The following is a 23,464-nucleotide window of genomic DNA, read 5'->3' as shown; positions in this document are numbered from 1 at the left end:
AATCTCATTTTTTTTCAATTAAACAAGACTTATTTCATGTTAGAAATGAAATGTGGTAAGAACTCATTAGGACATAGATCACACTTATGAGACAGGACTGTATGAAAGAAGTATGACTTCCACAAAGACAAATCTGTGGAACTGAGTCATATTCCATTAGCAGAAGAGGAGCCTTGGTGTCCATCCAAGAGCTGGAATTCAGATGTGGGATTGTTGACCCACTGTGTGTGTAACCCAGCTCTGGGAGTAGATTTGGTGCCAGGAGAAGGGAAAATGGATAAGGATGATTTAATTGCCAGTGTGTGCATAAATGTTGAAAAGCTCCTTGTTAAGATCCTTAGTTGAACAAATGCTCATATATTTGAAAACACTTTGTGGTTTGCATTTTTATCAAGTAGGAGTGTTCTGGGAATTAGAATCCACATACCTCTGTAAAAGTCTAAAGAATAAGCTGGCCACATATTCTGTGGGCATGAATCTGTACAAAAATATTAAAATTTTTTTAAAATGTAGTGACCACTCAACATTGCTGTGTTGCTTTAGAACCTGATCCCAAGAATAATGCACAAACTGCATTCCTAACTGGCTTTAGTTTGTGTTCTTGACTGAGACAGAGGGGACAGTTGTGCAAATATGCACCTCACTGTGGGCTCACAGGGCTACCCTGGTCTTATGCAGGGAGTTTTCACTGTGTGAATAACAAGATATTTCAAAATCAGATTCAAGTCACATTACTTGGAGCTTAAAGAGACAAAGAGGAAGCTCCCACCCCTGTGTGGCTGTGGCAGCTGACTCTGTACCTGCTTCTCTCTGCCCTTCAAACCCCCTGTGTGCCACGGCTGCAGTCCCCGGGCAGGGCACGGCTCCTCCGGTGGGACCCTGCTGTGGCAGTGGGATTCCAGGATGAGAACCTCATTCCTGCAGTGTTTGGTTGTGCCCTCTGGTGGCTGATCCAACATCCATGCCCTGAGATGTCAGTGGGAGTGTGCAGTCCATGTTAGTGCACAAACCCTCCTGCTCCAGGTGAAGAAAGTTTCAGTCGTTGTGTTGGTTGGGTTTTGTAATAAGCTCAGTTCTGGTTTCCTGCCCTGTTTTTCTACTTCATTCCTTCCTGCCTGCTTCACTGCTTCCATCTGGGCTTGTTTCATTCAACTGTGAATTCTTTTCCTCATTCTGAAATTCCCCTTTCTCCTTCTTGCCTTCTGTGAGAGGCATCGTTCCCAAATCAGTGCTCTGGTTCAGCCTCTGCCCAGCTCTGTTCCCTCCAGCTTTAGCTTTTCCTCAATTAAATAACTAAGCCAATAATCAGCTCCTGCTGCATCCTGTGAAGTTCAGTTGTCTTGTCATGTACTGCAACAATTGCAGCTTAGTTTTTTTAACTTGCCAGACTTTCAGGACAGAAGTTTGTCTCTGAAAGTTTGTTAACAATGGTGGTGTTAATTGTTATTTCGTGCCTGGGTGCTGTTAAATTATGTATTTTTCTTCCTCTCATTATCAGTAGTGCTGTGTCTTTCCTGCAGTGAAAGAGGAGAGCCAGCAGTTATTTTTAGCCTTAAAATTTTCTATCATATTTATAGTTTCATCACATTGCCTATGAAAATTTAACCACCCAGTTCATACTCTAATAATTCTTTTCACCATTTCGTGCAAAAGGAAAGAAGCATCATCTGGTCAGAAATATTTCCAATAAAATGTGATGTGAATTTAGTGTACTTGGGCTTTATGAACTTGACTGTCATTGTCTGTTTGATCCTTCCTACCTCCCTTGTACTGACACAAGGAATGGTTTTTGTCTGCTTTTGGGGAAGATCAATGGTTTTGTAAGGAATATATCAGGGAATCGGAACTCCAGTCTCTCCAACTATTAATTCTGGTTTTTTGCTTTATAATACTTCATTAGGAATTCAGTTTGCAATGTCATTGTGTTCATTGCCTGCTCCATTCTCAGCTAGAGCCTTAGCACCTTTAACATGAAGTGTTGCTTCTGTGCAGCTGATGGGAAGTGTTTGGCCTCTGTTGGGCTGGATGACAATCATGCCATTGTGTTCTGGGATTGGAAGAAAGGGGAAAAGCTGGCAACAACCAGGTGAGAATACACAGGGTATGAATGTCCTCTCTGGTTACTTTGTTCTGAGTAGCATCATCCACATCTTTCCTATAAACAAAGGAATAAACCACAACTCCCTCTGCGAACAGAATGGTGCTTCAGAGCAACATCCCAGATTAAAACCCTTGGGATCTGCAGCTCAGTGTTTGGAAATCAGGAGTTCCCTGGCCTTTCTGATAGCCATGTTGATATGGAGCTCATTTAAGGACTTGTAAGTCAAGTTATATTTTGTAATATTTTATATTATATTTTTTCCCAATGTTATGTCCTGACCCAGGGCAGAGGTCATGAGAGGCATCACTTCCTTTATGCATTGGATGACATGCTGGGTTCCACCAGTGTACACAGCAGATCACTTCTCTGAAAAGAAAAAGCATTCCCTCAAATATAGATTTTTCAAGGAGTGCTGATCCTGCCTTTCCTCTGAGTCAGCTTTTCCTGAGCTGTTTGCTCTTTGCAGTCGCTCACGGAAAGCTCAACCAATAACCCCATAGCGAAGAATCATCTGCAATTCCTTGGAAGGACCAATGTTGGGAAGAGAATTGGATCAAAGTTTACATGTGTGCTTTTTTATTCTCAAATATTGAATTGCAAGAATAGTATTAGGTTGGAGAAGAGTCAGACTGTTAGAGAACCTGGTTTCTGTCTTACCCTTGCACAAAGCAGAGGTGCCTGGGAGGTCAGGGACCAGAACTGAGCAGAATTCCTGTAAGGGTGGACACATGTACCAGAAATGCAAGGAGTTAATTCCATTTACTGTCTGCAGCCACGTAAAACGTAGCATTGCTCAGGAGAAATTATTGGTGTAACTGCAAAAGAGTGCCTGTGAAAGGCATTTATTATTATTTTTCTTCTGGTCTGGTTGCAGCAGCAGCCAGGTTTTCCCGTGGCAGCACTGTCTGGTGTAGCAGCGCTGAGGGAACACACGTCTGACTCCGTGTGTGCATCCCATAACCTCTGGTAGCCACACAACTTGGTGTTACACGTGCACTTTGTTGGGCAGGGAGGTTTTAAACCCTGATTAAAGCCTGTGCTGGAGGGTTTGCTTAGCAACAGCCTTGGCTGTGCTGGAAAACATGACATTTTCACTGGCTTTGCAGTCCCAGTCTCGCTGTCTCCAGACAGATTGTGCCTGATGTGCAGGCACAGAATACCTTCTGTATTCCCAGGCTGACCTTTCAGCTTTCAAAAACCATGAGCTGTGTCTCTGCCTGGCTCGTGGTGCTCACAGGACAGAGCACTCAGGTTCTTCTCAGCACAAAATGCTGTGTGTACCCAATGGAGCTACTGTTATTGCTAAGCTGTTAGTTGGGAAATATGCAGAGACTTCACAAAGAGCAGGAAAAATCAATTTATAAATATATACCTCAGAAAGCATAACTTCTGTTACCAGAGAACCAAACCTGAAGGTGTCTGTGCTGCTGAATGAACTGTTTCCTAAATTATAATTTCATAATCTGTTATTTTATTTTTCAGCTTGAAGGACATTAGATTAAACACTCCCTCATTTTCTTGTCAGAGTATTTTTTCATATTTATTAGTTGAGTTCTCATCCATTTAAATATTTATGTTGACCTTTAAGCCTTCTCCTAATTGCCTTGCCCTTTGTTTCCTGCTTCTTCATTATGACTTTAATGAACTGGAATTCAGTGTGAGATAACTTTTATTCCCCACGTTTCTGGACTCTAATTCCCCTGTGGTTTATGCTCAAATTCATCCTGCCACCCCTGTGGGGCAAAATTCCAGGGCTAAACCCTTGCAGATTACAAATATGGCTCTCTGCCTTTTGTTAGGGGGGAAATGATTTACATTAATGATTTAATTAGTTGGAAATGTTAAGTCATCCCTTGCCATGTTTTTTTCTTATTTTTATCTTTATTGCAGGGGACATAAAGATAAAATCTTTGTAGTGAAGTGTAATCCACATCATGTTGACAAACTAGTCACAGTTGGGATGAAGCACATCAAATTTTGGCAGCAAACAGGTATTTTATATATTGGGTATTTTATATATAATTTATATAAGAATGTGTATATTTTTTAATACAGGAACACCATGTTCTCAGTTTAAGAATTTGTTTTGTTTGTGGAGCAATTTTCAGTTACCAAAATATTGAAGGGGTGAAAAGGATTTCCAGGTAGTTGTGTTCAATCACACTATTAAGGAATTCTCCTGAGCAAAGCATCCTTGGCTCCCAGAGAACATGCAGCCCTGGAATTCACTTAGGCACATGATGGCCCTCCTTTGGAAAATTTGGCAGAATTTCTGTGTTATCCACAAGGCTAAAAATCATGATATGGTATCACAAGAATCAAGATATCAAGGTAATATATTTGTCATACAACACAAGAGTTTTCTAAATAATGTAAAATGAAAATGTATTTTCCAGTATTTAAAACCAGGGTGAGATTCTGCAAACAACTAAGGGAAATATTCAGACTGTTCTGTCAGACCGAGAAAGGCCACAGGGTTGGGTTCTGATTGAGGGTATTTTTAATTCAGGGCTGGATTTTTCATTCTTCATTAAAGGTTTGTCACACTTTTAACTGTGCACACATGGCACGAGTACTCAGTATAAAGATCTCAGGGAGCATCTTCTGTGTGTCAAACTCAGCACAAGGGCAGCTAAAAATAGAACTCCAGGCAGCTCAAAATGAGATGGTTATAAGAACTTCCTACACTTGTACCACGCTTCAAGCATTCAAGTGGTTCAGGTGCTGTGTGATTAAAAATTAAAACATTTAAAGTGCAGGTTATTTTTGAGGTAATTAGGTGGACTTGCATAGCTGTTTGCCAGATCCCATGGCAGGAATGTGCACTGAGCAGTGTCTCACTCCAAGAGCAGTCTGTCTGCAGTCAGAGTGTGTATTTTGAATGGAGATCTCTCAGTGCAGTGGGGGCTCAGTCTGGTGTGAACTGTGAAAGGCACAGGACTCGACACCAGGCCACCCCTGCAGAGAGGATTTTGTAATTCTGTGTGTGGTTTTGTCCATAAGCATTAATTCTTGGGCTTATGGCCACTTCTGCTTTCTGAACCAAGATAGGGCTGTGGCAATTTGGTTCCCTGACAACCAGCAGAGTAACAAATCCTGCCATTTGCTCTGCAAAGCTGCTGCCAAATTGTCAGGTTGCCAGGGGACAACTAAAGCAAACCTCTAGTCGTGGTCACCTACAGAGAAGCAACTTGGGAAAAACTGCTCTGGGCAAAAAATATTCTGCCAGCCATTGTATTAGTTCTTTTTGCATCATTCCTCCCCAAATTTATCACTTGCTTGGAAAGACAATCTGAAAAGTGGAGTCTGTGCTGCTCCAGAGCTGTCATAACTGGGCTGACTCTCTTTGATTGTGCTTTTGCCGTGGGATTTCAGGATTTCCATTATCTGCTGTGCCTCAGCCAGCCACAGGAGATGATGGGGGAAAATATTTGTGCTTTACCAACCCAAGTAGAAAAGGCCTTTTGTGTGTGCTGCAGGTGGAGGCTTCACATCCAAGCGAGGCACGTTCGGCACCGCCGGGAAGCTGGAGACGATGATGAGCGTGTCCTACGGGAGAATGGAGGAGCTGGTGTTCTCTGGGGCTGCCACTGGAGACATCTACATCTGGAAGGAGACCCTGCTGCTGAGGACAGTGAAAGCCCACGATGGGCCCGTGTTTGCCATGCATGCACTGGATAAGGTGTGTGTTAGATCCCATCTTTAAAAGAAACTGTGGCAAAATGTGTTATTGGCATCACACAAATGAGTTCAGGACCAAGTTTTGCCATTGGCACTTTGCAGATGTTGCTAAGGGAAAATATCCTTTCTGAGATTATAATTTCAACTGTAGAAGTACAGCATGAGGAAAACATTAGCTATTAACATTTTTATACAGCCAGGTCAATTAAAATCCCTGTGGCTCGATCCTTTCTGGCCCTAATTGATTGTTCCCAGCTTTTCCATCAATTTTTTTGTTTGATCTTAGCACTGAACATCCTCTTCACTTACTTTTTTGTTGCTTAGTTATTTATGCTGTTTTACATTCACTTGGCACAGACAACCTACCAAGGGAATTAATCAAAGAATTGGTCCCTAATGCATTATTAGAGCTTGGGTTGAAGCATCTGTTAAGTCCATTGAATTGGGAATAACTTGAGAAGCTATTATTCCAGCTACTGCTTCTTCTAAGGATAAAACCCATATTTTCCCATAGTTTATTTCCACATGCAGACAAACATCAAGGTCCAGCATTACTGCTTACAACAGTATGTACTCTGTGTGCTTTTAAATCTTTATAACCTAGAAAAGCAGCTCTAAATCTTACCCCCCTGTATTTTTTCCCTCCTGGGTACAGACTCCAGTATTTTTAGTTTCACACGTGAATCAAACGCAGGGGAGACTTTCCTCTGCCTTTGGACATGTTTTTAATCTCACCACAGGAGTGCTGACACTGGTGTGTGTTCTCCCTCTGTGATTGCACAGGGCTTTGTAACTGGTGGAAAAGATGGAATCGTGGCCCTTTGGGATGACATGTTTGAGAGGTGTCTGAAGACATATGCTATCAAAAGAGCAGCACTGTCTGCCAGCTCTAAAGGTATGGTTTGTTCAGGGTGTTCTGATGAGGGTTCCAGCAGTTCCATCAGGCACGTGCATCTCACCTTTCATGGTGTTGAACAGGTGTAATTATATTAAAACTGTAGATGATGTGAGGCTCTCTTTGATTTCCCAATAAACACATGACATGAATATCTTTGCATTGCTCAGGTTTACTTTTAGAAGACAACCCTTCAATCCGAGCCATCAGCCTGGGCCATGGGCACATCCTGGTGGGAACCAAAAATGGAGAGATCCTGGAGATTGATAAAAGTGGGCCCATGACTCTGCTTGTCCAGGTACTGGGGGGTTCTCCCAGAGCAGACCATTTCCTGTGGAAATACAGGACATGATGAGATTTTCCCAGTCATTTTCTGTCTGTTTTCATTAACCCTCTTGGCCACCATTCCTTTCCTTGCTCAGGCAGAAGTTGATACTTTCTTATGTAAATGGCTTTGAGATTCACTGTGGATTATGGAATTCTGAAGGTAAAAACAAGTCCCTTGAGTTCAAAGGCCAATGAGACTCTCTATGGATTTTTTTAGACACTTAAGTTTAGGATCCAACATAAGAATGAGAAATGAAGGGTAGAACTAACACAATTTATTTTATTTTGACAGTGTGGTTCCATTTATTTCCTTTGACAGTATATTATGAAGGATCCTGTGAAAAATGGTAGAGTGATGACAGCTTTCTACAGTGACACACAGTTGTCACTGCAGGTGTTGCAAAGCATAGAGGGACTTTTTATTTTGGAAAAAAATAGTATTTTTCACAGTTTGGTTAAAAAATTTTTATGTATATGTCCGCTGATGTATTTGGTGTGGACCCCACTGTCTGTATGTAGAAAATTATATAGAGCATTTCCTGAGTTGTAATTTATCGAGCTTTTACCTGTTGTTTTCTATGACTGACTAACACTGTTTTTTACAAAAACACTGTTTCTTTGGTATATTTTCAGTTAGTTCTGGTCACATGAAGTAATCCTTCAAATTTGCCTTGCCTGCATCCTTACAAACAGAAATGTGTGAAGCTGTATTTTATAAATGATCGAGCTCATTCACTAATCCAGAATGAGAGCAGTAAGAAATGATTTAACCTTGACACAGTGCCAGAAGCTGTGTGCAAGCTGAAGGAAATCTGGGAAAAAGCAAGGAGAGTGATGAACAAGTTGGAAAACTGAGAATGTGGGGAAAGATTCAAAGAACTAAGTATGTCTCCAGGGTGTTAATAATGACATAAACCTTGAAGACAGATTAGCCCATGTTAGGATTTCAGGGTCCTGTTTGGGACATAACAATTTCATGGTCATTTCAAGTGTGGAAAAGAGAATATTGGTAGAATAGGAATTACAGCCAAGGCTGTGGCAGAGTATTTTAGATAGTTGTCAGAGGAACAGAGCAGATGTTCAGGGCTTTTTGAATGTGGAAAGCCTTGGAGAGGAGATGGTGAAAACCTCGTTGCCTGGGACTTGTCAGATGAGGCAGGGCAGGTATTAGAGCACATTACATGACCCCAAACGCATTCCTTTGTCTTGCATGGCATGATTTCCTTCAGGGCCACATGGAAGGAGAAGTGTGGGGCCTGGCAGCTCACCCCCTGCTGCCCGTGTGTGCCACCGTGAGCGACGACAAGACCCTGCGCATCTGGGAGCTCTCGGCCCAGCACCGCATGCTGGCCGTCAGGAAGCTCAAAAAAGGTACCTGTCCCCCGGCCATGCCCTGGCACAGAGCCTGGCACAGCTCCCTCCCTGCTCCCAGGGCACAGCACAGCCATTAATTGGGCAGGGAAAGGGCGCAGTCGTTAAGGAATTGGAAGCGCAGGGAATAAATTGTCTTTGGCATGTGTCGAGTCGGTGAAAAGGGTAGGAAGGAGAAGGGCTGTAATCTATTGTAATGAATAGTAGTAAAATAAATGAACTTTAATCTTTTCTCCTCCAGCTTCAAGGGGAATGAGTTGACTCAGAATCCTTTTCCTTCCCAGGAATACCCAAGGCCAGCATGTTTGTTGCTGACACCTGAAAAGATTCCTTATAAAGACAAATGTACAATGTCCTGCATGTTGGGCACAGTCAGCCTTCAGTGGCAGTATGAGCTTTACATCTGACAACAACTTCTCTGAAAATTAGCAGCTTTCCTGCCCTCTCCTCTGTATAAAATGAGATGAGCTATGTTGAAATGATGCTTTCTCTTATTTTGTTTCCTCACTGATATCCTTCAGGAAATTTTGTATTGTTCATTTTCAGTGACAGATGCGGAGGACAGGAACTCTCACTGGCTGAGGGAAAACAGAGTCAGATGGTTTGGGGGATGAGGATAGTTGTAGGAGAGAGTATGGTCAGAAATAATGCTGGGGTGAAAAATGACTGGAGGAAGTGTAGTGCATCTGTTTTAAATGTGCTCTGCTGAAAGGAACCATTATTAAGTCACATAATAAAGAAGTTTTCAGTGTGGTATCCCTGAAAGACGTGTAGTTACACTGCTCTGAATGAGTTTGAATTTTCCATCTGGATTTCCTTTCTGTGTGTGTTTTGGGGTTTATGTTGTTTTAGTTCTATCACTGGTGTGTTTAGAGCGTAGTTGGGAGGTGGTATTTGCACATAAACTATTCCAAGAAGGATCCAGTCAGCACTGCCAGCTCGAGAACCCCCTGTGCAGAGGGCACATTCCCGTGTAACAGAGCATTAATCATAGCCCTCTCTCTAACATATTTACTTTAATAAACAACAAATCTATCTTAGAACTACCTACTTGCTGTAAAAGCCTTTCAGTTTTAGTTCATTCCCTCAAGGCCAGGTGTGTGAAGCTGAGGAGGCTGCGTTTCCCTTGGCAGGGGGCCGGTGCTGCGCCTTCTCTCCCGACGGGAAGGCCCTGGCCGTGGGGCTCAACGACGGCAGCTTCCTGGTGGTGAACGCGGACACCGTGGAGGACATGGTCTCCTTCCACCACAGGAAGGAGATGATCTCGGATATAAAGTTTTCACGAGGTACAAGGTGGGAGGGGAGTGTTTATCCTGGAGTTTGTTCTTCTCTAGACAAACCGGAATGTTCCAAAGGGAGACTGGCTTTCTGTGTGCTCCAGGCATTAAGTACTTCACAGTTCCACATGGTTGTGTGCAGCCTGCTGTAATGGGCACACCCCTGCCTGCTGGATCTGGGGGCACTGCAGCAGTGTAAATGCATAACAATATTCATTAGAAGATTTAATAAGATTTTAATAACCTCTGTGTCTCCTCTTTACAGAATCAGGAAAGTACCTGGCTGTGGCCTCCCATGATAACTTTGTAGATATCTACAATGTGCTGACCAGCAAAAGAGTTGGTATTTGCAAAGGTGCCTCCAGCTACATCACCCACATCGACTGGGACTCCAGAGGTAACGTGTTTGGCCACAGGTACTGCTGGAAACGCCTGTAAAATGGGGAATCAGGGGACTGTTCCCCTCCCAGTGCCTGAGATCAGCTGTCACCACTGATGCACGTACCTTCTGCCCACAGAGCACCATGTGGGGCCAGTGCAGTTCCAGTTGGTGGTGTCCAGTTCCCTCTCCTTGCTGAGCACTGCCTGGCAATCACTGGGACGAAGGGAGAGCCTGATTGTCACAGCTAATTAAGTCCAGCAGGGTCATTAATGAGCTCATGCTGATAAGCCTTCCCAGAGCTAATGAGATTCCATGCAGGACCACCTGTGTGTCTGGGCCCTGCTCCCCCTGTGCTGTGAGATCCCTGACAGCACCACCACAGCTCATGTGGGCATGGAAAACTCCCCATCCAGGGGCAGTTTGGTGTCAGTCACTGTGCCAGTGAGGCACTGAAAAGAGACAGGAACTGACAATGCTTTTGGCAAAGCTGTCTTGTAACATTTTAATGAAAATTAACAGCCCACACATTTATTTTTTCCTTCTGTTGGTGTGATGATGAAACACAAGCAGAGTGTTTCCTATCAGCAGACACTGCTTTGCTGCACAGTGGTAACTTTTTAAGGACATTGGGTGGTATTTAAAATATTACTTATTCAGTGAACCGGGAGTAAAGGATCCTTAGGAGGCTGATTTTCAGCATCTCTTTTACTTCTGCTATGGATAATTCCCTGGAGAACAATTTTTTAACTTACACCCAGAAATCTTTTCACTCAATCAAAAGAAAGTACATAATAGTCATAATAATTAATAAGAATCATAATAATCTCTCATTTTGTATCCAGGAAAGTTATTGCAAGTCAATTCTGGTGCCAAAGAACAACTATTTTTTGAAGCACCGAGGGGGAAAAGACACATTATAAGAATTGCTGAGGTACAAATTACATTTACTGGATTTTTTTTCTATGACAGTTAATTTTCAGAGTTGTCTTCAAATGGTGCTGTTTGTCCTTTTATGATACCATATTTGCAGTGGTTAGCATTAGAATTATTTACTCATTCCCCAGTGTCTTTCCTAGCTTTTCTAAATGGTAGAATGTGCAGGTTTCTGTTTGTATCTCTGAATTTATTTTTGTTTATTTATTAGCAGCCATTTACCATAATCCCCTTTCCTGAAGTCGCCTGTTTTGCATGTAATGAGTTGCACACGGGCTATAAACCATCTTCAAACAGCCCGAGCTGGCTTTTCCTGATGTTGATTATTTGTGACAAGTAATTCTGCTACAAAATTGCCAGTGTTTAACACCTCGGAAAACCTCTAGGGAGATTTGTATCCGTGTTGTGTTCTGCCTTGGGAAAGTGGGAATGTTTAAAGCCTTAAACCTTTTGATGATGAAGATACACAGTATCTGTATAAATACAAATACGTGTAAATAAAATGCACAGTGGACAGTTTCTTAAAAGCTAAAAAAAATTAAGGTAATATCAAGCACGGGAAAATATCCCCATGAAACTGGTGTGTATTTGGTCCATATTCAAATGGCTTCTTTGGGGGCAACTCTGCCTGCAGATCGAGAAGATCGAGTGGGACACGTGGACGTGTGTTCTGGGTCCCACCTGTGAGGGGATCTGGCCCATGCACAGCGATGTCACCGTGGTCAATGCAGCCAGTCTGACCAAGGACAGGACCCTCCTGGCCACAGGAGATGACTTTGGGTTTGTGAAGCTCTTTTCATACCCAGTGAAGGTAAGAAGTGACTTTATTTCCATGATTAGAAAGGCAGTGAGGGAAGACACTGTTCCCAGGCTGTGACCCTGCTGACTGGGGCACTCTGTGCTGCAGGGCCCACATGCCAAGTTCAAGAAGTACGTGGGGCACAGTGCCCAGGTGACCAACGTGCAGTGGCTGCACAATGACTCCGTGCTGCTCACCGTGGGGGGGGCCGACACCGCCCTCATGATCTGGACCAGGGAGTTCCTGGGCATCCAGGAGAGCAAGCTGGTGGACAGCGAGGAGTCAGACACAGATGCAGAAGAAGATGGAGGTAAAAAGGATTTAATTTAGTCTTCATTCCACGGGGATTTAACTTGAAGTGAGCAAGAAGCTTTGCTGTGCTAAATTTCAATGTGAGGAGAACTTGGTAGGACTTCCTTCCTTTGGTTGGTACAGATCATGCTCTCTACTCTCCCCCTGTGAAACAAGGGTAGTTTGTTTTATTGTCTGTTTTATTTTTCCAAGGTTATGACAGTGATGTTGCAAGAGAAAAAGCCATTGACTACACCACGAAGATCTATGCAGTGAGCATCCGGGAGATGGAAGGCACAAAGCCCCACCAGCAGCTCAAGGAAGTTTCAGCAGAAGAGAGGTATGTCCCACAAACTGAGTGTGAAAATGGCAAGGAAAATGTTGCACCCCTTTTTTTAGTCCCAAAGTGTTAATAATAACGTGCTGCAGGAGGATTAGTGATTTCTTCCTTACAAAGTTGAACTGTGACATTTTCTTTTCCCCTTCTCTTAAGAATGTCTCTTTCCATTTTCTCTTTTCCTCATATAGAGGATTTGTTCCTCCATTTTCCTATGAAGAGGCATAATGTATCCTCTAGTAAATATGAATATTTGAAGTTTGAGTTAAAAAAAGGAAAAAAAAGTGTTTTATTTTGAGTGAATATTGCTAAATTGTTACTCACGAAATAATGATTGCCAGTGGTGCAATGACCAGATGTTTTACATTAGAAACCCTGGTACCTTCCAGCTTCTTTATTCTCCTTTGATGATGCAAAAGCAACTGTAAAACTGAGTTTAATTGACCAGTTTAGCTGGGCTTAAAATTGTTTTGTACTCGTGAATTACCAACAATATGAGCATCAGTCTCTGCTGCAGCTTTTCAGCACTGTTTTCAGTCCAGGAGTGCAAATCACCCTTCAGGTCCCTGCAAAGCTTCACTTCCCTGGATCCTGGCCGTGGGTGTGCTGTGGGATGGCAGACAGTCCCTCCTGTCTGCATCCTCAGCCCCACTCAGGGAGAGTGTGCTGGGTTTTTATCCAGCACTACAAAAGCCCACCAGAGCTGGGAGCTCCTCCAGTGCTCCCACACCTCCCCTCTGCTGGGAACTGGGCCTGATGAAATGGGGAGGCTCCTCCTCGGCACTGGGGTTGCCTCTGACTTCCACAATACTCTTTTCATGACTGTACATGAAAATAGCATCTTCTATTGTATCCCAAGGTCTGGACTGAAGAGAGTAAAAAGCAAGGGTTTAACATTCTCTGTATCTTTTTTCTTCTTACTGTGTCCGTGTAATCAAGTTTTTGTACTTCATTTAAAAAACAGGTTAAAAATAGACCCTTGTGACTTGTCCCTTCCATCTTTTCTGCTCAAGAGTCACAGCTATTGTACACCTTTTTATATGTCCTTTTTCAATTACAGCATCTTCAGAATGATCACACCTTTGGTGTTTGGAATTAGCTGTTTTGATACATTTGTCAGCAGATCCCATAATTTCCCTGTGTTGCTTCTCAGGCAAAGATAAATTGACTTCTCTTTCTTCATGGCATTGATATAAATAGCAAGAATTTACAGTGAAATAATCAGAAGCAGCAATTTTATGGTGAAATGTCGGCAAAGCTGTGGTTTCTGAGGGTGCTGTGCTGGGATAGGGCCTTTAGCTGGGAGGGGTGCTGGGTTTGGGGTGCAGCAAGGTGACATTAATGTGTTGGCTCCTGCAGTTGTTGGCCCCAGTGCACAGTTCATGCAGGATCTTGGCACTCCCTGCCCTGAGTGCTTCAGGGTAAGCTGACTCCCCTCATAAGACCTATGAATTATGAGGGAAACTTTGTAGCTGTGCCAGATTCCATCTTTTCTGAGAACACAAAAAGATGTAGCAGCTAGAAAAGGGTTCGTCTGACCACGACAGACTTCCTGACATCACTGGGCTGGCTTTTCCTTGCGCTCCCAAAGATCCAAAGTGACAGTCGATCACGTGGGTGGAATGCAGTCTCCGAGTCCTCAACTGGCACCGTTCAGGGAAACCTGAGTCCCAAATCAGCAGGTCTTGAGGACGTGGAGTCTGGAAATCCCTGTGCACAGGGCTATTTGAAATATCAAAGCCACTCCCCAGAGCTTTAGATTTTCTGCTAAAGGCAGACTCTCCCAGTCCCTTCAGATCTGGAGAAGGGACCCAGGGGATGTGTTCCATTCTTTGTCAGGAAGGTATGTGGAAAAACCTGGTAGGCTTTGGAGGAGGAAGATGTTCTGGAGGAAATATTCCCGATCCTTCCTCTGTATAATTGTGCCATATGTCTTTCTGAAGAGCCCAGTGATTGTGCACTGATGGGATCTGTGCACTGTGAATACTCTGACACTGGTAACTTAGGGTTTGGAAAACTCTGGGACAAGCTGGAAGGGCACTTAGGGTGGAAACAGGGAGTTAATCAGAAGACCTGAAAACCTGCTGGTCCACTGCAACATGCAGTGAGGGTCTCAGGAGTGTCCCCCTTACTGTATTTCCTTTGTGGGTCTGAGAAAGGAAAAACTGTTGATTATTCAGAGGTGTGGTGGGAAGAAACTCAGAATTAAACAAGCTTAAATTGAAGAAAAGGGAACAAAAGAAAAAAGAGATAAAAGCAAGCTTCTGTCTCAAGCAAGAGACAGGAATAGCTGGGGCTGCCACCCTGAGCTGCTCCTTGGGGGCAAGGGCTTGGAACTCATTATGTTTCTTTCTTTTAATAGTAATATTTAGCAGGTGAACTGTTGCTTCTGAAGAAGTTATTTGCCTGCTTATGTAATACAAACACGCTTCAAAGGTGCTGTGTGGTGGCACCTGGGAGACAGTTCCATCTACTTAAACTTTCTGCTTGCTAGGATAAGCTTGCAGGACTCTGTGCTTCTGTAATATCGAGAGTGGTGGATCTGAAAAACTCAAGGTACAATATCTCTCAAGAAATAACTACTCATTGTACAACTCAGGAAGAGTTTGATCTCAGGAGAAACTTAGATATGACAAACTTGGGGACAACTAATAAGGCTTTCCCTTGGAAAAATAATGAAAGCCCTTCATGAAATTTATTTTTGCTGTCCTAATTCGAACATCATGAAAATAACCATGATTCTGCAAAATATCTTGGAGGAACATAGAAGGTACCTGATAGGTGTTATGAAATCATGGTCTGGCATTTTGGGTATTTTCTGTCTCCATCAGCAGTTCTAGCTTTAGGATGGAACAACAGCAGGAGAGATGAGGCTGAGGAACAGTTCTGACATGTCTGGTGGTTGTATGAGCGCATTCGGTTAAGACCATTAATCGATTCTTGTTTCTCTCTCCTCTCCCCAACCTTCTTTTTTCTTCTCCCTTTCCATGTGCCCCTCTCCTCCCCCCACCCCTGTCCTGCCCCTCTGTGCTGTGCCCGTGGTGCAGGCGGGGGGTGCCCACCAGAGGGGCCACTGGAGCCGCCCGGCAGGGTGGGCGCTCCCACAGCGGGGCTCCCACACCCTGGGAGCCCTTGGGCACTGCTGGCACTGGCCCAGACAACCCAGGACAATTGTAAGCTATGCCTGTGTCACGTAGGAGTTGTGCTGTATTTTGGAAGAGGGACCATTTTGACCAGCCAAGAGTTTATCTGATGAGAAGTAACGCGAGCTCGCGTGCAAACTGTGTTTCTGTTACTAACACAGAAGGCAAAGACCTGTTTGCATTTGGCCTTTTACTAACCCCTAACACGTGCCCTGCATTCACAGCTTCCATCGAGTTTGGTTTGCATGACCCTACATAAACTCTTGTGACATACGTGGGGATGGAAACCCCTCTAAAGCAGGTGGAATGTGTAGAAAACAAAAAGCAGCAGTAGCATGTTGGTCTGGTTTTCTGTTTTCTGAACATCCTGACTTGTCTCACTCTCCATGAGTTACCTGGGAGCCTGTTCTCCATCATACTGTTTGCAGCATGTGTAATCATATGTTCTCATAAAGGTAAAAAAAGGTGCAAAAGTTGCATTTTCCCTCTTTGAATTTTATTCTTTTGATTATTGATTTCTTTAAAACAACAGGAGATGAATTATATAAGCTTTCCAAATAGCCCCCACAAATCTTTGTAAACTGAATTATCAGACATATGGTTACAAAATTGGTTCCTGCACTTCTGCACACACGTCTGTGGGTGCAGTGTAAAAGCTTTGAATTGAATCTGTGTTGTATTTATGTGTAGGTGGGAACTATTTGAAATGTATCTAGAAAAACACATCTTTGGGGTGGAGAAAATAACTCTGGGCTTATTTCAGCAGAAACCTACTGTTTGAGAATGAGGAGCATCCTTCGGAATATTCACTTTTACTTTCTCAACAGAATTATGTCAAGTTAATGCAACCTAAATGTGTTTGACAGCCTGCTGGTTTCATCCCAGTTGTCCCCAAGGCTTGAACACATTGTGACTGGTATTTGTCAGTCCCTGCCAAGCAGTGAACTCAGAGTCAATCTCCCTTCTCCCACAGCTCAGCACAAAGCTGGCCCAAAGGTCTTTTTGGTTTGTGTGACACCTGGGGAGTGTGGGACTGACACGTGTTACCAGCATTTCTCTCTCTGCACTGAGGTTGATGTGAAATGTCCAGCTTTTCTGAGGGTTATTGTGTGGTCCAGGACTGGCAGTAAAAGCCTGTTTCTGGTGTTGTGTTATGCAGAGGGAGGATGGGCCTATAAAACTGCCAGATACTATTGGTTGAATGTTTGTATTACACAATAAGCACGGTTTCACAACATGTCAGAGTTTATGTAAGGAATAGCAAAATAAATGGAAAAGACTCTGTTCCTCTCACATGTGATCAAAAACCCTGAGAGAAGCCTCAGGAAAGAGAGACACCTTCCAGATTCTGCTAAAGCTGGGCTGAGTCTGATGCCTCGGTAGCACCTGGAGACAGCTCTCCTGAAGTCTTGTTATTTGGGGTATTCAGAACTTTTTAGCTCAAAGGCAGAAATTCAGGTTGTACTAAAGCATCTGACAGTGTTCTGGGAAGCTGGTTTGGGCAAGCGACGCTGAGGGAATTCCCAGAGAGCCGTGTGTGTCCAGCTGTGAGGAACGGCAGGTTTGGGGTGTGAGGGACGGCAGGTTTGGGGTGAGGGACGGCAGATTTGGGGTGTGAGGGACGGCAGGTTTGGGGTGTGAGGGACGGCAGTTGGGGTGAGGGACGGCAGGTTTGGGGTGTGAGGGATGGCGGGTTTGGGGTGTGAGGGACGGCAGGTTTGGGGTGTGAGGGACGGCAAGTTTGGGGTGGAGGATGGCAGTTTGGGGTGTGAGGAACGGCAGGTTGGGGTGTGGAGGGACGGCGGGTTTGGGGTGTGAGGGACGGCAGGTTTGGGGTGTGAGGGAACGGCGGGTTTGGGGTGTGAGGGACGGCAGGTTTGGGGTGTGAGGGACGGCAGGTTTGAGGTGTGAGGGATGGCAGGTTTGGTGTGAGGGATGGCAGGTTTGGGGCGTGAGGGCGGCAGGTTTGGGGTGTGAGGGGCAGCGGATCTGGGGCGTGAGAGACAGTAGGTTTGGGGTGTGAAGGGACGGCAGGTTTGGTGTGAGGGATGGCAGGTTTGGGGTGAGGGATGGTGAGTTTGGTGTGAGGGATGGCAGGTCCTGGTGCAGCAGGACCAGCCTGCAGCAGCTGTTTAAGGAACATCTTCATAAGGTGTTCAGAACAATGAACTTGTTAAAAAGTAACAGCCCTCAGATCCCATTCTGAAGTGATTTCCCTTCTCATTAGTCACTTATTTCTCACCTGGACCCTGAGCTGGAATGATGTGGGAATGCAATGACTGCTGCCCTGACAGGGCAGGCTGGCCCCACTGTACGTTCTGCAGCACTTTGGGATTATTTTTTACTATTTTTTTTAAAGAGTGCATCAGCATACATGTGAAATTATAAATATTATAACCATGCTAAGGCTTTTCCAGTGCTACAGTTTTGAAAAATAATTTAGATTACTGTTGATGTTTCCCTCTAGTTCTGTTTCAGCTTTGCTTTGATCCACTGTATTTGGGAGCAGGGTATTTTCACATTAAATCCTATTTTTGTTTGCTAAGTTAGCTAAAAAGTGGTAAGAAGAAGTAACAGCAGGAAAAGTTCGATGTAAAACTCTTGTGTGTATTGGGATGGGAAAATCCAAGGGTTTAGAATTCACAAAATCTTTAAATCCCTTCTTACAGCTCTAGGAGTTCTGCAGCAGTCTGGGAGCACTGGGGAGTCCCCTCCTGTGAAGGGCACTTTTAAAAGCTGCCTTTGCATTTTTTCTGAAATGAACATATATTTTTTTAGATCCTGGATTTTCGTTCTGTTGTCCCACCAAACCTCCATCTGACCTCTCTTTGAACCTGTCTTTCTCTTCTCAGGAGCAGTCCTGCCCATCTTTGTGTAGCATCCAAGTGTGTTCCCTCTGCAGTTCCCAGCCATGTGAATCCCCGTGTTAGTCTCCTTTTGGACTCTGCAGCTTTTCCCTGCCCATTCCTGCTGGCTCAGCCCATCACCTAAGAGTCAGGACACTCTTATCCACCTGTTCCTGCTCCACATCCCCTTGTTGGTCCCTTTTGTGTGACCCTTTCTGAAGTTCCAATTCTGCTTCCATTGGCCTCAGAGCAGAATATTGGTGGGTTTGCCGATGTATTCCTGCTGCCGACGGCATCTCCACTCAGGCAGCAATTACGTCCTGTGCTCTGGGAACAGGAGTTGGTTATATCCCCCTCCCACAGAATTTATCCTAACACTTTTTGATCTGCTTTTTCTCTCTTTTATTTTCCATCTAAACTAATCTAACTCCCCCCCCCTCTTCCTTAGCTTGGCCCTGTTCTCTAAGATCATGCCTCATTCCTCCCTCAGGGTGCCTCACTCTTCCAAACCCCATTCCCTGTCCCTCCAGCCCCGCTCTCAGTGTGTCTGTCTGTTATCCTCTGTCCTGGTGCTGCCTGTTCACCCCAGCCCTGCTCAGGCTGCTCTCCCTCCCAGGCCATTCCTGATGGTGTCCTTGCCTCGCCGAGGGCACCTCTTCACCTTCCTGCATGAAGGTGGCGGGGGAGAGTTTGTCAGCTGGAGGTTGGAGTTCTCTCACTGACACAGCCACGTGTGCTCGTGTAAGAATATCCTCGAGACTGTCATGAGTAACAGGGACTTTATCTGCTGTGTTCACAGTACCTAAAGGACTGAAAGCCCTCTAATGTCTGACTGTGTCTTATCTTTCCTGGAACTCATCCATCCCATAACGTAATTAAGCACATTTATTTTAAATTGCTGGAAAGAAACCGTTAATGCTTGTGTTATGTTTTAACTTGCTTTCCTTTGGAGGCAGGGAATTGTCAAGTAAGTACTAACATGGAGCCCAGGAAAAGCCCAGCTCACTGGGAATGTGCCTTGCAGGCTGCACATGTCCAAAAGGGCAAAGGGATGTCATTTGCTGCAGTGCAAATTTCTTGTCTTGACGGTGTCATCTTCTGTCTCAAATCAAATTAGGTGTAGTTATGGGCTTGTTAAAAATGAAATTACTCTTAAAATGTTCAAAATGTGCTGCTTTCCGTTCGTTGTATTGAGATGGTGACAAGGCAGTGACTGCACACGTGTGTATATATACATGGCTATGTATATATGAATGCACACAACATCTGTGTTCGTGTGGATGTGAATAGATACCTCTCTGAGTATTTGTGTGTGTGTGTCTCCAAATTAAACCTCATGCTTACAATCTGGTGACTATCGAGCATGTCACAGTGGTAGTGTTCTCTTGCTTTCATAAAAATTTTGGCTTGCTCTTGTCGTCAACTTTGATATTTGTAGGTGAAGAAACGTGAAAACGGTCTGTTCTGAAATGACACTAAAACAGAAAAAAGAGCAGGAAGCCTACGAGAAAATGATTCTTTTCCTAAGTGCTGGTTCAGAGGCCTCATAAACCTGGGCCGAAATGAATTAGTCCATTTGTTTTGTAAGAGAATTAAGTTTTGCAGTAGGTTCCTATGCCCTTCCCTGCCGGTGCTGGCACTGCTGCTCCGTGTTGTGTGAGGGGACTCCAGTGGCCCCTCTCAGAGAAAATAAAGGTACTTGTTCCCTGTGCACAAAGCAGGACAGGCTGTCCTGGTTGACTTGGCCAACCCACAATTATGGGCCAAACAGCAGCCTGAACTGGGATAGGGAACAAGCACTCATTGTGTGGGATCTCCACAGTGCTCAGGAGCCTGACAACTTCCTCCCAGCTTCCATCCCTGTCAGGTACCTGAAAACAAACAGCAGTGGAGTCCCGTTCTCCTCCAGTATAAAGAGTGCAGGAAGCAGGGCTGTAGCTTCCTTTTCCCCTCCATCCCCCAGGATCTGTAGCTCAGCGTGCCCAGGGGTGCCAGGGTGCCGTGTTTCTGGTCTGTACACTGGTGCACTCTTTAATTTCTGTTTTAGTTCTTGCTGGCATGCTTGGATAGCACGTGTTGTGCCACAGGGAATGACTGCTCGGCTCTGAAAGTGCTTGTGCATGAGTAACTGCTCAGAAATAACACCTAAACTCTATTAAGTTTCTTGCTTGGCTTTGTTTGCTGCTTACAAGGGGATCAAGGTAACTCTTTCACTCTTCTAATGTCATGAGATCACCCGCTAATGTAGCCGTTGGTCCTTGTGAGTTTGCTTTGTTCTGTTCCTCCCGCAGTCAGTATTTTTGCTGTGTAGCAGTAACTGTTCCAGCTGTGGGGTTTGTCAGTGGTTGCCTGTAATCCCTCCCGTAAAAACCCAGCTCCAGAAAAAGCAGCTCCCTGTAAGCCAAAGGGATTTTATTCTTCTGCAGTTAATTTTACTGCTGGTTGCACTCTAAGGACAAGAGCAAATTTCACAGCATATGGAATGTACAGCAAGGATGCACCATTTGGAAATCCCAAACTGTGGGAATGCTTTCCAAATGCTCCCCTTAGCCTTGTGCCTCTTTTTTCTTGGCAGGATCAGTAGCAGCACCAGAGATTATCTGGCCTTAAAGACCATTTGCACACATCAGATTTTGTCTCAGCCTTTGTCTTTGTAGCTACTTTTAGCAACTGTAATTCTATAGAAATGCTTTGCTGGCCTTGGTCTCTTTAATTCACATGGATGAGTGACCTGTACATTTAAATGGAATCATTTTATCTTTAATAAAATCTTCTCAAAATCATATTGAAGTCATGTCAGGGTTTTGGGATGGGGTTTCTCAGAAGAAGGAGGGTTGGGCAGAGGTCAACTGTCAGCTGTAGAAAATCTTTTAGGTCGTTTCTAAAAGCACCAATTTGCTATCATTTCACATTCAAGGTTTTTTCCATGGATTTGTGTCATTGTGTTTTGGGTTTTTTTCAAGTGGTGTAGAGTGGCCTGTTGTGCCACTCACCCACAAAATCCACATCAATGTCATTTCTGTTCTTTCCATCAAAGAGTGTAGGATTTTAGTCAGTTTATTGTACAGCTCTAAAAAAGGCATGGAGCTAATGCAGGGAGAACTGGCCATTTCCTGCTCACACACAAAACGTGTGCTGTGGTTTTGAAGGTTTTATTTCACTTCAAACATATCGATTATCTCCTTTTTTCAATGTTCCTTTCAGGCCACCAGTCAGCAGAGCTGCTCCTCAACCCGAAAAACTGCAGAAGAACAATGTCCACAAAAAAAAGAAACTGGTTGAGGTCTGGCTTCAAACTTATTCATTTGCTTGAGAAGTGACATGTGCTGGGTGAAACCCATCCCTGGTCTGTGGGCAGTTTGCAACACTTGGTCTGTGGCTGTCATTCAGATTGTTCTAAGGGAGCTGGAGTTGTGTGTGGGACAATCATTAAATCCGTTTTCAGGGCTGGAATGCAGCTTCAACAACAATCCATTAACCATCCCTTTGTTTCTGCAGGAAATTTCCTTGGGAATTGCTTGTTGTAAGATGCAATTACACCTCTGATTAATGTTTGAAGTACAGAGTTACCTGTAGCCTGCTTTGGCTTCCTTTAAGGACTTTGGGGCCAGAATTTGGGCTGTTGAAATTTGGTAGTTTATGAGAATGATTTTTGAAAACTCTGCGAATGTCTTTATTTCTTTAACATATCTGATACCCTATATATCTGTGTAATATATAGATATTAAACTGTGATGGGAAGAGTAATGAAATCAGTTCTGGAAGTTGTAAGTGTTTTGAATGGAAATGCACAGAAACAAAACATTTACATTATTTAAGAAATAATGGTATAAGTGCAGTCCCTTAGTTGACCGGTTAAAGTGTTGGAGACAGTCCATGAGAATGCCGTGCCTCCATAAATGAACAGAACTGGGATAACTAACTATTGTTTAATTATTCCATTGCCTCTACAAGGTATTTGTAGCTTGTGTAATTTAGAATTGTGCTTATGTGATCCAAAGTCTGAAATCTCCCTGTTTCTTCATTCCTTTCACTGGTCCCTCCATGTTTTCCCTGACCAGGAGCTGGCTCTGGACCATGTTTTTGGCTACAGAGGGTTTGACTGTCGCAACAACCTGCACTACCTGAACGACGGGGCCGACATCATCTTCCACACGGCGGCAGCCGGCATCGTCCAGAACCTCTCCACTGGTAATGCCACACACACAGCACCTGGAGACCCAAAATGCTTCATGTGGGAAACGGTTCTGGTTGAAAGTCTTAACTTTTTAATATTCCTGTGGCTGGGCCACGTTTTGCATCCTGATAAATAATGCACAGCCTGTGGGTGGCTGGTGGATCAGGCTGACAGTTTTTCCCGCTCAGCTCATCCTGTAGTGAAGACACAGGAATGGTTTTCTCTCCCAGGAGGAGACTGTGGGTTATGAAATGATCAGTACCCCCAAAAATATTAGGAACTGTAACATGCTTTGTTTCATTTTGAGTTGTTATAGCAAAGTCACGCCACAACAATTTTTTTTTGGTGTAGTCCAGCCTGGGCAAGTTGCTCTTTGGAAGGGGTAGAAATATTCCCTGTGTTTTGAGTAATGTAAAGGAGAAAAAAACACCAAAAATGTATCTGACCCTAAGCTGTAGCACCAACATCTCCATATTTTTCACATCTCTCAAAAAAAAGAGAGGAGTTAAAGGAATTGACTTGATTTTATTCCCAAATGGTCCCAGTTCTGCTGCCAAGGAGGGGCACAGGGAGGAAACCTGTCAGATCTGGTGGCCCTGGGGACTCTGGTCCTGGTGTGCCTCTGACCTGTGGCCCTGGGAACACGGGTGGCCCTGGGAACATGGATGGCCCTGGGAACACGGGTGGCCCTGGGAACACGGGTCGCCCTGGGAACATGGGTGGCCCTGGGAACATGGATTGGCCCCATCTGTTCTTTCTGGACCTGTTCCCTTGGGAGGGTTTCGTCTCCACTTTGCTTCCTGCTGACTGCCTGGTTTTACTGGGATTTTACTGGGAGACCTGGGCCTTTCACAGAGCAGTTTTGGTATTTCTTGCAGTGGCTGGGGACTGATTCCCTGGGTAC

At 44.3% G+C, this 23,464-nt stretch overlaps 1 protein-coding gene across 2 annotated transcripts in view; it reads left to right on the top strand.

Moving 5' to 3' along the window:
• Window positions 1-23,464, top strand: part of EML6 (EMAP like 6) — an 88,186-nt gene that overhangs the window by 45,328 nt on the left and 19,394 nt on the right. Inside the window, exons 16-31 of one of the 2 annotated variants that reach the window (XM_018077514.3) lie at window positions 1,993-2,086; window positions 3,992-4,092; window positions 5,581-5,783; window positions 6,566-6,677; window positions 6,848-6,975; window positions 8,234-8,375; window positions 9,509-9,661; window positions 9,918-10,049; window positions 10,877-10,965; window positions 11,602-11,778; window positions 11,875-12,076; window positions 12,271-12,397; window positions 19,336-19,350; window positions 20,576-20,584; window positions 21,588-21,666; window positions 22,445-22,574. In XM_018077514.3, coding sequence (XP_017933003.1) covers window positions 1,993-2,086; window positions 3,992-4,092; window positions 5,581-5,783; window positions 6,566-6,677; window positions 6,848-6,975; window positions 8,234-8,375; window positions 9,509-9,661; window positions 9,918-10,049; window positions 10,877-10,965; window positions 11,602-11,778; window positions 11,875-12,076; window positions 12,271-12,397; window positions 19,336-19,350; window positions 20,576-20,584; window positions 21,588-21,666; window positions 22,445-22,574 — 1,893 coding nt within the window. The remainder of the gene's footprint in view (window positions 1-1,992; window positions 2,087-3,991; window positions 4,093-5,580; window positions 5,784-6,565; window positions 6,678-6,847; window positions 6,976-8,233; window positions 8,376-9,508; window positions 9,662-9,917; window positions 10,050-10,876; window positions 10,966-11,601; window positions 11,779-11,874; window positions 12,077-12,270; window positions 12,398-19,335; window positions 19,351-20,575; window positions 20,585-21,587; window positions 21,667-22,444; window positions 22,575-23,464) is intronic. The other variant, XM_018077515.3, reaches the window with a different exon arrangement.

The sequence above is a fragment of the Manacus vitellinus genome, unplaced genomic scaffold (assembly GCF_001715985.3).
Source record: "Manacus vitellinus isolate BGI_N305 unplaced genomic scaffold, ASM171598v3 scaffold_38_pilon, whole genome shotgun sequence".
Lineage (NCBI taxonomy): Eukaryota > Metazoa > Chordata > Aves > Passeriformes > Pipridae > Manacus > Manacus vitellinus.
The sequence above is the reverse complement of the archived record's forward strand: the minus strand, read 5'-3'. Positions and strand labels throughout refer to the sequence as shown.